At 38.7% G+C, this 14,133-nt stretch overlaps 1 protein-coding gene across 2 annotated transcripts; it reads left to right on the forward strand.

Annotated features, from left to right (window-relative positions):
- The first annotated feature begins 1,343 nt into the window (after window positions 1–1,343).
- On the forward strand, window positions 1,344–9,558 carry LOC129597248 (uncharacterized). Of its 2 annotated transcripts, none has more exons than XM_055494732.1 (4): window positions 1,344–2,366; window positions 7,893–8,053; window positions 8,428–8,710; window positions 9,160–9,558. In XM_055494732.1, the coding sequence occupies exons 1-4, from the start codon at window positions 2,243–2,245 to the stop codon at window positions 9,270–9,272; spliced, it is 681 nt and encodes a 226-aa protein (XP_055350707.1). In that variant the 5' UTR covers window positions 1,344–2,242; the 3' UTR covers window positions 9,273–9,558. The 2 variants fall into 2 exon arrangements, with proteins under 2 accessions (XP_055350707.1, XP_055350715.1); XM_055494740.1 differs by having other exon boundaries at window positions 8,428–8,644.
- Window positions 9,559–14,133: the final 4,575 nt, after the last annotated feature.

Here is a 14,133-nt window from a genome sequence, read left to right on the forward strand (position 1 = left end):
GGTTTATCTAACTACAAGCCGGTTAATATTCCCACATTTGGTTACACAATCCGAGTTAATTAATACATCAAAAATGCATGAGCACGGATGACACGATTTCCTGTACACGCATACAACTGCCTAACGTCATCTGGTGGGATGGCAACACTATTCAGTGCTCGCAAGGGCAAGATTTATTTTATGCGCATTCAAATCTTAACGAATGTCGACAATTACTTAAATTTAGATAAAATTACAACGTTCCATAACCGTTTTCAATCGACGAAAGTGCAGAGCTTTGTATAAATTGCCAAAGTCTGTAATAAACGGGATGAAGTTCTTGTATCGCTGGTTAACTGCGTTAAGCTGCGTTCGTAAGTGCGGTCCCAATGACCTACAAAGCGTCCGATAATCGAAGGGTCTTCTCGGTGTTGTAATTCAGCAAACCGTACAAATGGTCATTGCACTAGCAAATATGGATAGTTTACATTTCAGTTTAAAAAGACAATTTGTTGAGGGTATGTACAATTGCTACTGTTCGATACTTTTACGATAGCTCCTGCGCTCTTGCACATATTATATAGCGACCACAACCGCTTACGTGTGGCTCTTCAAACTTAACAAAGTGTGTCCACGCGTGCTGTACTATGTACTGCAGTATGTAGAGATCCAAAATTACAAACAGATTTCGCTCGTAAACGGCAATCGGCAATTTTTCGTTATTTTTTTTATTCTATAGTAGATTTGTTTCTTCCGAGAGTTTTACTAACATTAATGAGCATCCTACCAACAATTTATCAGCTTTAATAAGTATGTATGTAGTAGCCCCTTATTCAATAAGAAACAGAAACTGCGTCCAAAACGACAATGCTGATCGATTACGAAACCACTATTAACTTTGGCTGATTAATTTAGAAGAAATAAATTAATTTTTATAAACTGATCTATTTTATTTAATTCGTTTTATTTTTAAGTGTTGCGCTTTTAACAAAAACTAACTATATTTTTAGCTAAATAATATTTTTCATTAAGTACTCCATACTTGGATTTTAAATGTTAATATTTTGCAACAGGAGAAACAAAATAAAAACCGGTTGGATGCCGCATTGGTTTTCTGGTTCCATTAAATAATGCATATGACTACTGGTCCACAGAAGCCATCGATGAACACGATGACCAATCAGTAAATGGCTTTTGGCGGAAGAAAGAAAATGGGACTAGTACAGGCGGGATGAGAGGAAGCAGCAGAGATACTCTTCAACGATTATTTGATCGGTAATGAATGAACTGCGGCGCTGAATGGAAAGCACAAGTTCGCAATACGCACACACAGAGGCACGGTCAGTGTTTCGGCTGTCGTTTCTTTGCCGCTGGTCGCGGTTACTGATGCTGCTGTTTTTCTGCTAAACGTGCGAGATTTGGTTAACCATCGAATAATACCTAATTTGATCCCTTAGTGGCCGAGCTGCTACAAATACGGCCAACACACAGAGTTTTCCCGGTCTGCACCGAGGAATTCGGTCTGCCGAAATCCCAGCGAGTGTGTGCGGCGCGGGCACTGCTGTCAAGTTTAGAGGCTCTGATAGATTTCTGATCTGACACAGGCGTAATTAATTACGGGATGCGCAGGATACGACTGGATCGGATATGAGATGATCCCCATGAGACGTGGCTAGTTAATACAATATGTTGTCGATAGACTGATTCCAATGGACTATTAAAATTCCATTCGATTTTATACATATATATGCCGCGCCGCCGCGCTTGCTTAGCCTTAGCTTATCGGCGCACGCAACATATTTCCCCGTCTTATCACACAGTGCTACAGGAAACGCACTGGGGATAAGATTTTAATCCATATTTGTGCCGACAAGAAAACAGTCATTATTTCCACTCAGATGCTTCTTTAAGGCTGCTGCTGCACTGCCCCGATCGGTGTCGTGCTGCAGCCAGCCGGGGCGCTGCCTCTGGATACACTTAACGTGTATATACACTCGGTGTTCGCCGGGAATTGGTAAATACTGATCTCGGGCCTTTGTACATGTACGGTTAAAGGACATATTGTTAAATGGCACACTGAGGATAAGGTGTCACATCGCCTGGGTATCGTTTCTCCCCTGAACCCTCCATAATTTCCACAATCACAACAGTCAGCCCATTTTTGCCGGCTTCTGTGTATCATTATTTCCGGCCAATACACAACACTTTAGGACTGCCAAGAAATTATATACCCAACGACGGCAACATTTCCAGCCCGGCGAAGATGCGGCTCATATACCACCTTAAGGATAACTTCCCACCTGCCGCAACTTTGATGTCCACTTTGACTGCCTATTGGAAGTTATTGATTATTCCCAGCTTATTATCCTTCACCATGTTCCCTTGTGGTAAGCACTTTACACAATCTATCCCGTTACAATTGCAGACGTTTTTTCTACATTCCATGCCTACCATTATCGAACTCAACAGTTTATTACCGTAATTAAATTGTTTCACGCATGTATAGATATATGTACCTGCCTACGTATACCAATAACTACGAGGCAGTTATGCATCCAGCCGATGTCACCTTTATGCATGTCCTCGTAAAGTCAACATGCAATAATTTTTTTCTTAATCGTTTTGGCTTTGCATTATGTGAATGCTGTAGAATATCAAATATACATGCAGTGCGAACATAATACGTAAATTTAACGTAAATTACGTAAATTTACGTACATTTTTAGGTTATATTTTGAAGTCACCGGCAAATATGAGCAACCGTATGAGTTAGTTTACCTGCAGAATTTGCGTATTCTGCAAAGCAGTTATTCCTGAGCGGCGTGTCAAGGCACGCCGCTCCAATTATGTCTTTTTTGTTACAAAAGTATGAACATTCTGCTTTTGCAGGAACAACGGAAGCATGTTCTTCTGTCACACTCAACATGTTTAGCAAAAATTAGGTTGAGACTGCTATAAACAAAATAATTTCTAAAGTTTAATTGATATAAACAGTCCAATCAGCCTGACGAAGTCACGAAGTATGATGACGCAGTTATAGGGAGCATAAGGTTGATGGTGGTTTTATTTAATATAAAAAAATAGGCCCTTTTTAACCAGCGTTTCCCGTTTTCTGCAACCACTTGCAAAAACTGAGGAAAGATCTCCACTAAAGAGGCCAATGCCATTTTTACTCACAGTTGGATGCCTATCGTGATGCGAATATATCGCAATCGAAATTTCTAAATTTAAAAGTTTGTACTGGTATACAAAATAGTATTATTCCAGTTTGTTGTGCACATACTGAGTGGGGTGCATGAAGTCAAATAAGTTTTGTGGTTTACACTTTTTCTGTCCGGAAATGACCATAAAAGCCGACATTAAGCTCAGTTTTCTCGGACATACAATCCTATAGCCGAAATGCTCTACTGGCAGTTTCCATTCCTGACCGCTAAGCCAGGCTCATCCGGTTACGTGCATGTATTGGCGGGGATAAATCTATGAGATTCAGCGTTCCTTTAATATTGACGTTCTCTTTCCGTTCGTGGCTCGTCGGCAGGGTTTTCAATTTAGCTAACATATATCAGATTCGCAGTCTACTATATATATAAGTAAAGTAAATCACTGCTTCCAGTGTAAATTGCACTGAAATTGTACTTGGCAGTTTGAGTTTCGATTAACACGACGTAGGCCGCGCACACTATTTGCCGGACTAGGACAAGTTGCTGTGCAAAAATCAGAGAATAGCACCGTGCCGGCGCCGCGCTGCACTAGGGGGAATTGGGTATGTATATTGTAATTTGATTGTGTTTCATCGCTTTATAAGAAAAAGTTGTTCCTGCGCCTGGGGGTGGATGTTGGCACGGCGGTAGTGAATGAGATGGGGGGTGAGCCATCTGGACCAAAAACCGGGCGCTGATACCCACCGCATGCTGTGGCTCCCACCACAAGCAATCATTATTCACCAAGGCAGTTAAATGTTCATCCATCCCTATTCTTATATCTGCTGACTTTAACAGCCGGCAACCACACTTTTAAAATCCATGTCTTTCCTGAGCTCTGGGCCATTTAGAGTGTTTTCCCTTTAGAGGGGAAGGCAAATGTTCTACTCCACGGGAAACAACAGCCTGATTAAGTTCTGCTTAATTCAAACTTCCTGTCTTTACCACTGAGACGCCGAAAAAGTACTGCTAAACTTCAAGCCATAATACTGCTCCGTGTGAAAACGCAAACCCAGGCTTAAAAAGCGTAATACGAGATCAATTATACATATGTAAACTACTTATATTATCTCTCCACTTTAACATTAATATAGCACTGAGTTTGTAGACGACAGCCAATAGTTAATCACCCGGGTCATAATTGCATAATTAAGGATAGCATAGCATTAAATTTTTTTATATTAATCAGGTAACAGGAAACCAGTCTACCATTTGCTAGCATTCAATGAAGTGCAACAAATATTTCATATATGGAACGTTTGATATCGATATACACTGTATTTCGCGTCCATTTTCCCAACCACTTAATACGGAATATCCAGGAAATTGTTTTATTAACAACCAAACAGAGTGGATATATTGTGACAGATATCAACAACATTACTAGCACACATTACACTCTACATACATAATATTGATTGTCAAACGATTTTGTTAAATCCATTTTGACTTCGTGTCACTGACAGTTCAACGGCGATGGTGAAATCTCATCGTTTTGACAGGTTGGTCATCATATGGCATTGTCGGGAGATCTTTGGCTTATACAGAGACAAAGTGCGGTTGTACTGGTTAAGAACTATTGATATAGTCAAAGTTTTCCCTGAATTAATGCTCCTTAAATCCCGTGCAGTGGTCGGCACGCGGGAGAAGCGCATTTACAATTGTTCGGTAGATGGCCGATGCAAAAGGAGCCATCGATCTGGGCTGAATTTAAGCGCATAGGAGACATATATAAGGCAGGCAATGTCTGCTTTACGCCTCTTATCCCCATTTTTCTTGTCAAGATGTAGAATAAATAACTTATGAGACATCCTTTAATATTGATGTTCGCCTTCCTTAAAATCGCGGAGTTCGGCCAACAGCTTTTTCTGTTGTCCGTAAGAAGGAGCAGGGAAGAATATCGCAGCCAGATTGCTTGATTAATGCGGCTACCATACGAAACAGTTTTTATTACTTAGTGTTAATTCCCGTAGCTCGCATTATTTGTTCCTTCTGCGAAAACATTTTCATGCTGATGTACGAATACTACTATACCACAAGTGTGTTAGCATAATAGTCGCGAAACGATGAATCTTGGTTTATTACTGATTGAGCATTTGTGTGGATGAATTAAAAAAAATGTATGTGAAATCGGAACTAACTTTAATTCCTTGAAAGAGCGAGTTTTAATAAGGCAAGTAAAATTTTTAATGTATTCATATACACCAAAACAAATCCATGCGCAAAAATGACTTCTCACATCTTTTATACGAGTACCGATAGTGGGATGCACCGGAGGTAAACAATCAGACATCACATTTTTTACGTCATAAATCTGTGTATTATTTGACATGAAATGTGAACACGAGTGACGCTAAGGTTACAGTATATGACACTCCAGTAAAATTGCGCAATAAAGTGGAAACTGGCAGTCGACCATTTTTAATCTGCTGCCTCGGCTAGCGGTTAAATATTAACCTGTTATTGATTAATTGATTAACTGTGCAGTCATGATCATGTTGCTCCTGTGCACCTTATTGTAACCCAATTTTCCTCCTCGATGGCCATATAGTTCCTGCAAGTAAACTAATCATATTTCCTTTTCCTCAAAGATCATAAGCATCATTAGAATCATTCTGCAAGCCCAACACAACGTGCTGCAATCGGGTGTTAATCAATCACATCCGGTAGAATGATACACTTTCAATATTCGATGATGCGGCTAGCTACCTGTAAGCATTCTGCACAAAAAAGGATTGCCTATAATGTTCAGCCTGAAGCATGAATTTGCTTTAAATTCCATTCCACAAAATCTGTAGTTTGGACAAATTAAATGTTATTCGATACAATCATATATATCCGCGAATAACAGTCCTTGGAAATTATCAGAAAAGACACACCAGCGGAAGCAGCGTACTATGAGGCTATTGAAACTGTAGTACGAGTATAAATGAAAAATCTCCAGTAACGACGATGTTGTAAATTCAAAAATCTGCTGGTGCACCTTTTTTTAACTCTGTGCAAAGTACACACGTGTTAATTTCATATACATATCTTGGGATCTACGAATATTCGACCTTTAGCTATCGACTTTAGCAATATATCTCAGAACGTCGTAATTTCGTCAGCTCGTTACGTAGTATATTTGCTAAAGAAAGATAATATTAGATAAGACATGAATGAGATGTTGATCTCGTGTAGTGTATTAAAAAGAAGAGCATTGGGTTTGCTTACGTATCTGATTTATTAGTTCAAATGCTGGTCTTTCAACTGATACGAGCTCGATTGACGATCGAGGGGAAAAGGGCGTAGTTGGTTCTTTTGCGCTTTTTATTTGTTGGGCTTTGGTAAACCGTTCATGCAAGTAACATGTACCCATGATAAATTACGGCAATAAGCTGAGCACGAACATATTGGGTCTTTGTACAAAGAAACACACATGATTTTTTGTCCCCTCGCCTAGCCGGAAGCCGCCACATTGAGTTGCGCATACGTATGCATAGCGATGATGCCGAGCATATTGCGCATTTCACTCATCCCGGCAACCATTTGTGCACTATAGCATAAATTCTCACCGTTTTATGGATACAGCGTATGTGATACTACAAAGTAATACATATGCAGCATTTGTGCAACGGCTAGAAAATGAATTTGTTGAAAGGGAGCCACTAGTACGGGCACAGTTATGGAAGTCCCAGTGATGGGGCTGCCATTAGTTGTGATTAAATAACCAGCTTAAGAACACTTTGTACAATTTCCATCTATTTAGTCCGTCGATTGTGACTTTTGAGCGTTAGTTGTCTGTCGGTTGTGTGTAGTTCTGACGGGAACATATTTAGTTGGATATTGACTAGCGTGACAAAAATAAACACGCGATTATGCCCGAATACCGGGTCGAGCAAGTATTTGATATTCCGTACATCAACGTACGACTGTGGCATGCTATTTAAGAAGAAACGTAAACATTAAATATTTTTCAAATACCACAATGCAATGTCCGCAGAACATGTGCTGACATAGAAGAATTCGCTACTAAAATGATCTGCAGCGAAAATCTTCTAAAATGTTTTGCGATAATTGACTATGACCCAAAATGCACTGTTAATAGTTAACGCTTAGGTAAGATCCTTTGTTTAATCATTTTCATACTTACAGTCTCTTACTTAGAATAAATGTACATCATCTGAAGTTATACCTTCGTGCAATTGTTTTAACGATTTTGTTTGCAAATTTTAAGATTGTATAAAAGTCAAATCAATAAGGACCATACGCCTTGCAAAGAAAAGGATACTGGTTTAATGGGCCGGAAAAAATATGGAATGTTTAAAGGACAATTTTTTGTGCTTTTTACAAGCAAATGGAAATTTAATGCACTTAAATATGCACACTTAAACTGGAAAATATACTGTATCTGGCCGTCAAAAAATGGTATTGCTATACCGTAGTGACATAGTGGCCAGGAACATCTGCGTAACAAATCAGCAATCACACAAAAACAAATTGTACAATATGAACATTGTACTTTACGAAATACCAAGTATGCACGCATTTGTCTAGGATGATTTCTATCAAGTTTTGGTATGATTACGATTTTATTTACATTTTGTAAAGTATTCCCCATTCAGCATAATGCTCACGTATAGGACAAAGCGAGTCAGATCGACTACCGAGTATTTCCTCGTACACGGCCAAGTGCAACTGTGAGCCTAATTAAGATTGTTTACTTATTTGCAGATGCAAAGCATCATAACAAAAGAATCATCGCAAAACATTCCACCTTAAATCTACACCATAAGTTGCCGCAGTTTGACCCGGGATTGCCAGCAAACTTTACGATTGAGAAAGGAAATCCAGTTGAACTGCCGTGCAGGATATCAAATCAAGGAAAAAATATGGTAAGAGACTTACATAAAAGCCGGTCTTTCTAGTGTTACAAGATGCACAAATTTACCAGTTTCAAATGAAGGTGCCAGGCACCGTGCGCGCCATGATTTTGTAACTGGAATTTCGCTTAACGATAGACTGTATACCACGTAGTATCTGCTAATGCATGGTTAATTTTTTGGGCGGCCTAAACTGTTGTTCTCGTATGTAGAAATGGTATAGTATATTAAAGTAATAAAACATTAGTACTGTGCTAGTTGATATTGATTTATGTTGTTAATATGTATACAATTGTTTGCTGGCACATCAAAATTGTCTCTTGTATCAAACTAGTACAGTAACATATTTTGGCTGACCGAATGAATATATTTATTGTCGACGACAGGTGTCGTGGGTCAAGTACAACAATCGCCATTTCCATGTACTATCAGTAGGCGATATATTGTTGACGGAAGATGAAAGAATAACATTGAGCAAAAACGAAGGACCTTCAGACTGGGCCTTGACAATCACCAAAGTCAAACTGTCGGACTCCGGAGTTTATGAATGTCAGATTGGAACTTCCCCAAAACTGGGCAGGAACGTCACCCTGCATGTCCACCGTGAGTTATTGGATAACAACATCCACAACTGGACGTCACCTTTTACTTGGTCTAATCAAACACAGAGTAAAAATGCATACACCATAATAATTATTATTAGTACTATATTTATTACAATACGTGAGCTTAATAATTTCATCGCGTTTAGTGCACTTCTCTGTACACTATAAATCACGTACCGTACTTGGTAGGTGCACTTCTACATACGTACACAGTTATGTAAATACTGCAAATTTGGACGTATTTATTAAGGCGCTCTTCGTATTATTGTTACTAACCTAAAGTAAAGGATGAAATTTTTTGCTTTTTTTGTGCTGCCTATGCAAATTTTTAATAAATTTTTGCACGTGTGGGTTAAAGGTAAATTTCTTGATAGAGAAACTGCTGAATGTCGTTTTGTGCTTTCTGTTTTGTCAACCGAATGCTTATTTGACCTTCAGTGAATCAACTGATTATAACAGCACAGTACCCATAAAAAGTATTGTACTGTAAAATGACATTGTTGAATGTTGTAGGTCCTCCGAAAAGATCGTCAAGTTTAGCATCTCATCTACGGTATTCCAGCATAACCACTTTGTTTGTTTGGACAATCATGTCGTTTCTTAGGCCGCACTTCGCTGTAGTATAATGATGCAGAATAGAAGCCAACACTACCGTTCTCGTCAATATCAAACTATTGGAACACCTTGGCTAACAAGAACTACTGCACCTTCGAAAATGATCATTGCTCAGCGGAATTAGCCGCCTTTTTTGTGATCCATTCTCAAATAAAATCGAAAATTGTACTAACTTCTGTTTAATGACACTGCAGTGAATTTTTTGGTCGACCTGTCGAAGCTCGTGTACAGAGTTAGAACTACAATTGTATATGCATTTTTACAAGCATATCATTTTGATGCTCTGCAATAGCGCTTTGAATTGGTACACTCGTCTGTGGTTAACTAGAGGTTCTACCGTGTTCACTGTCATAGCGGCAGAACTGTTTCTGCGCAATGCGCGAAGCGTTGATGGCAAAACCATCGCACCCAATTACAAGGAAAATGATCATACTACACATGTCAATGAATGAAAAAAATTGTCAATAGATTTTAAGGGAAAAAAACCGACGTAATCCACACAAATTTTAAAACCTCTATAAAAAATTTCAATGTTGTTAAAAAAAATTAGGTCGATGCTGCGTGCACGGGGAAACACGGGTTTTGGCTGCGTGGCAGCGTGCACGGAGTTCGGACACGGGTGTTGGCTGTGTGCACGGCTATTTCAATTTTTTATGATTTCGAATTTTAGTCGTAACATTTATAATTTTCCAGGTTTTATTCAACCACAACAGGTTTTTCGACCGGTTTGACATATTTTTCTGAGCCATCATAATCTACTCATAGAAATAGTTACAGATACGTTGTTTTACGACTCAGAGGTTTTCAACGCGGCTTGATGCAAGTGGGAATGGTGTCGAGTGCATGCTTCATAAGCTGTCACCAAGTGTGTCCGCAATTTCGCATCAGACCCTGCTCAAAAGTGGCCGTTCCAGGATCCATCCCAAAAGGAACGCAGTAGCCTTGGCAGTATTACGAAATTCTAACGTGGCTATATTACACAGGAATGGCATTACCTTAATACAAAAATCTTCATGAAAAAAAACACTACAGAGATTTTTACTTCTTCCACTCTTCTTACGGTGACTTTCAAGTACGAGTAAGTACTTCATGGTACTGCACTAACAAGTATAGATATTAACTCGTAACATAGTACTCTGTACTTGCTATGTACAGCAAATTTTCCAGTACTTGCGGTAGGTATTTTCGTTAAGAAATTGTGGGTTAAGTGAGTAGGTTTCCATAAGTAGTAATTATCAAAAAATTTATAACTAAAATTTACAACTAAGTTTAAATTAAACAATTCAAATAATTTCCCGTGCACACAGCCAACGCCGGTTTAGCAATCCCGTGCCCGCAACCCGTTCCCAAACTCCGTGCACGCAGCCAACACCCGTGCGGACCCAAAAATATCACCCGTGCACGCAGCCAAAACCCGTGTTTACCCGTGCACGCAGCCATAATGAAAAAATTACTTTCAACGCCAAAGCAGCGTGAACTAGAATAGGAAAAACTTTGTGAAGAGTTTTTGTTGATAAAGTTTAAAATGAGTTTAAAATTTGCGTTTTTTTACACCCGAAGACACTTATATTTTTTTCTACGGAGTTGAGAATCAGCAATTTAGAAAAACGCTTCACAAAGTTTTTAGCAAGTGTTTTTTCCACATACTGATCAAAGTTGAGAATTATATTAGCTTTCCTGAATTAGTTATAGATTTTACAAATTAAATTTATCAAATTGCTCAGGATTCAGCGAAGAACTTTCTTTGTTATACACTTTCGCGGAATCTCTCACTTTTGCGCCTGCAGTGCCGCCACAGTGAATGGCCGCTGGCGTTCGCGAGATATGTTCTCCCTGAACCCTGTTTCCCGGGCTTTGTTATCTCTTCGTGTCCCCGTTTGGCACACAAGATTTTGGTCTGTTTCCTATCCCGCTTGCCACCCGACTGTTTCTCACTTTCTCTACCTGTTCTATTGCCAGTTGTGTTCATTCAGCTGCGCGCTTCTGACCACAGGTGGCGGCAGAGCAGAAAGTTCATCAGTCCGCCAAAACAATGGGAGTAGTTATCACAAAAAATTAATAACATTATAAGTTACAATCTAATTGAACTTAACTTTGGTCTGAAGGTAGTCCAGACCATGCTCATTGCAGCTGAAAACTTTCGAAAATCAAAATTTTGGTGAACCGACACGGTAGAACCTCTTCTTAAGCAAAACACAAACTTTTAAAATATGGGACGTATACGGACTGAGCAAAGTTTCGATATCAAATCAGGGAAAATTGTCGACTTAAGCTAGCTACCATCTCACAAAGAAATCTTGGAAACAGACTGCAAGCTCGTGTACAGAGAAGCTCGTGTACAGAGAAAAAAACTGCAAAAAAATAGAAACAGTATTTTCATAAAGTTTAACTTCATGCATTTTTACAAGCTACATCAGTTCAGGTAAACATTTAAAAAATGGCAGGTAACAAAACCGTACTCTTCGAGTGGGTGTTTACCAGCGGTCAGATGACGCTGTGGAATTTACGACACACTGTCAATATAATTCCCGTCTGAATTGCTGTACTGTATTCATTACACACAAGCTATTGCATGTACTAAGTACACTGTAATTGTTCTGCTGGTACAATGAACTTCTCAACAAAAAGTCTCGCTCCTGTCAAAAATATTATGCAGTTAATTAAACATAAAACCCAAAGAATATGTGAAACCCTATTAATAACATTTATATGGAAAGACAGTTTTATATGTTTCGGATGAGTGATTCACAAAAAACCGCATCCGATACACAGGTTTGCATGTCGGTTCATGCAAATCGCTTTCAGCGCTGACTGATAACGCCTGGATAGTTATAATTTTATCTCGTTCAGCATGAATATTGTCGTGATTCGGCAAATTTCATTCGAAAAATACTAAAATAATTTTAGCTAGCAAATTCACCTTAAGCTTCTACAGCTTCCCATAAACTTACAAGATTAATTAATCTTGTTGAAGATGTACGAGCATCATTTGCACGAGTTAATGTGTATACGTAGAAGCTAAGTCAATTGCGATACTTCGACCCTATTACTAAAAAAATTTGTATTACACCCTGAAAGATTGGGCATTCTTGTTTTTTATGCGTAGTACTCCGTAATTGATTACGGAATGTGCGCTAACACTGTAATTATGCATAAGCGCAAATCACCTTATTTTTTTCCCTGCATGCTAGCCAGAAGCAGCCAAGATGTAATTATAATATATTTTATTGCATTCAAAAAAACTCCCGGTAGCAATGGTAGCGCCAAATTAAGTATTACTTAAATTAATCTCCTTCAGACTCAGAGAGAGAGAGAGAGAGACAGAGTGCGCACAATAAAAGCGATATCGCTAGCTGATTTATTTCTGTAGCAGCTAAATTATTAAAATTTACAGAGTATACTTTACTTTGTAAATTGTAACAAGGCACTGTAAGTAATAATTATTACGTAATAAGACACTGTAAGTGCGACAGTAGGCAGATGAAATTTTCATTAGCGCCGCGAAATGCTAATCGATAACGTTAATTACTGAACATTGTACTACTTTGTACTTCTTATAATTATGCATCCATTGAAACGGTCCGCTTTTGTATGCAGTACTTCAAACTAACACAATCAATCCAACAGAAATGCTTGATTATCTGATAGTTTGCCGGTGGTAAAGCTAAATTCATCTATATTCATCTACACAATAAACCTCTCTATAATATAACAACATATACATTGTTCATATTATACATAAAGATAAAAGAACACCGCGCAAGTTGTAATTCATTTATTTTATTATTTAGGCATGTTTCTACTTGTATATTCATTAATCGTTATGGTCAATCAACAGAAGACATTCAACGGTTCATAGCTGAAAACGCAATGTCATAGCAAAGGGGCACGTACGCGTACATCACCGAAGTCAAAAAAAGTCTCTTATCAGGATTCACACAGTGACATCCCAACGGCTGCGTGTATCATACAGTTCCATTGCGGGTGCAGCACTTGTTAGTTGTTAGTGAATGCGTTCGACAAAACTTGATGTTTCAGTCGAGCGCAATCTTCATACCGCGCTGCACCAACACGGAAATTCTTGATTTCCTTTGTTTTCCAATGCTACTAATTATCCGGCACGCGGCAAGGAATTTAACTGATGGTATTTATTGGGATGCATGTAAACTGACAGCATCCGTGTCTATCCTTGACTCTTTCAGGCAAAAAATTATTTACACCGCCTGGCCAGTGCAGCAGTACGTATCTTATTACAAATTAATACCTATTTCTTTGTTTTGGGAAGTAGCAATTGCGAATCGTTGTACTAAAAACTGCGCACAATGTACCGGTATTCTCTAACTGCATGACAATCGAACTGGATGCTCAGTGCTATCAAACGAAATTGGTGTGGATGGTTGGGTGACATATAGAAACTGGCAGTTGTCCACCGAGGAGGAAAAATGCATTTTTCAGAAAAGATATGCAAAGCGGGATTACTGACATGTTCGTTGCCAACTTGCCGGTATAATTTCTGTCAGTCGAAAACTTTTCCATACACTCATCCCCAACAACTACTGAATCTAAACCGTCAGTAAATTCCTGTTGATTAAATACGAAAAATGGCTACGTACACAAAAGGGTCTTCAAATAACTAATTAGTATTCCAATACAAAGTACAGAAATTTAGGAGACAGACGCAAAGAGTTTCAAGAGAAAAAAGCAGTATTTTTACCTAGATATTTTTGCCGGGTTACGACAGAATAATTCCAGGACAAATTTTGTCTTTTCAAGACAAAAAACACTGATTTAAGGGTGATTGTGATCCATACGTTTTCCATCTGAGTAAACGTCTAAATCGATGTACCGATATTACTATGATTCATATGTTGC

Source organism: Paramacrobiotus metropolitanus, unplaced genomic scaffold (genome assembly GCF_019649055.1).
Source record: "Paramacrobiotus metropolitanus isolate TYO unplaced genomic scaffold, Prichtersi_v1.0 Parri_scaffold0000003, whole genome shotgun sequence".
NCBI classification, from domain to species: Eukaryota; Metazoa; Tardigrada; class Eutardigrada; order Parachela; family Macrobiotidae; genus Paramacrobiotus; species Paramacrobiotus metropolitanus.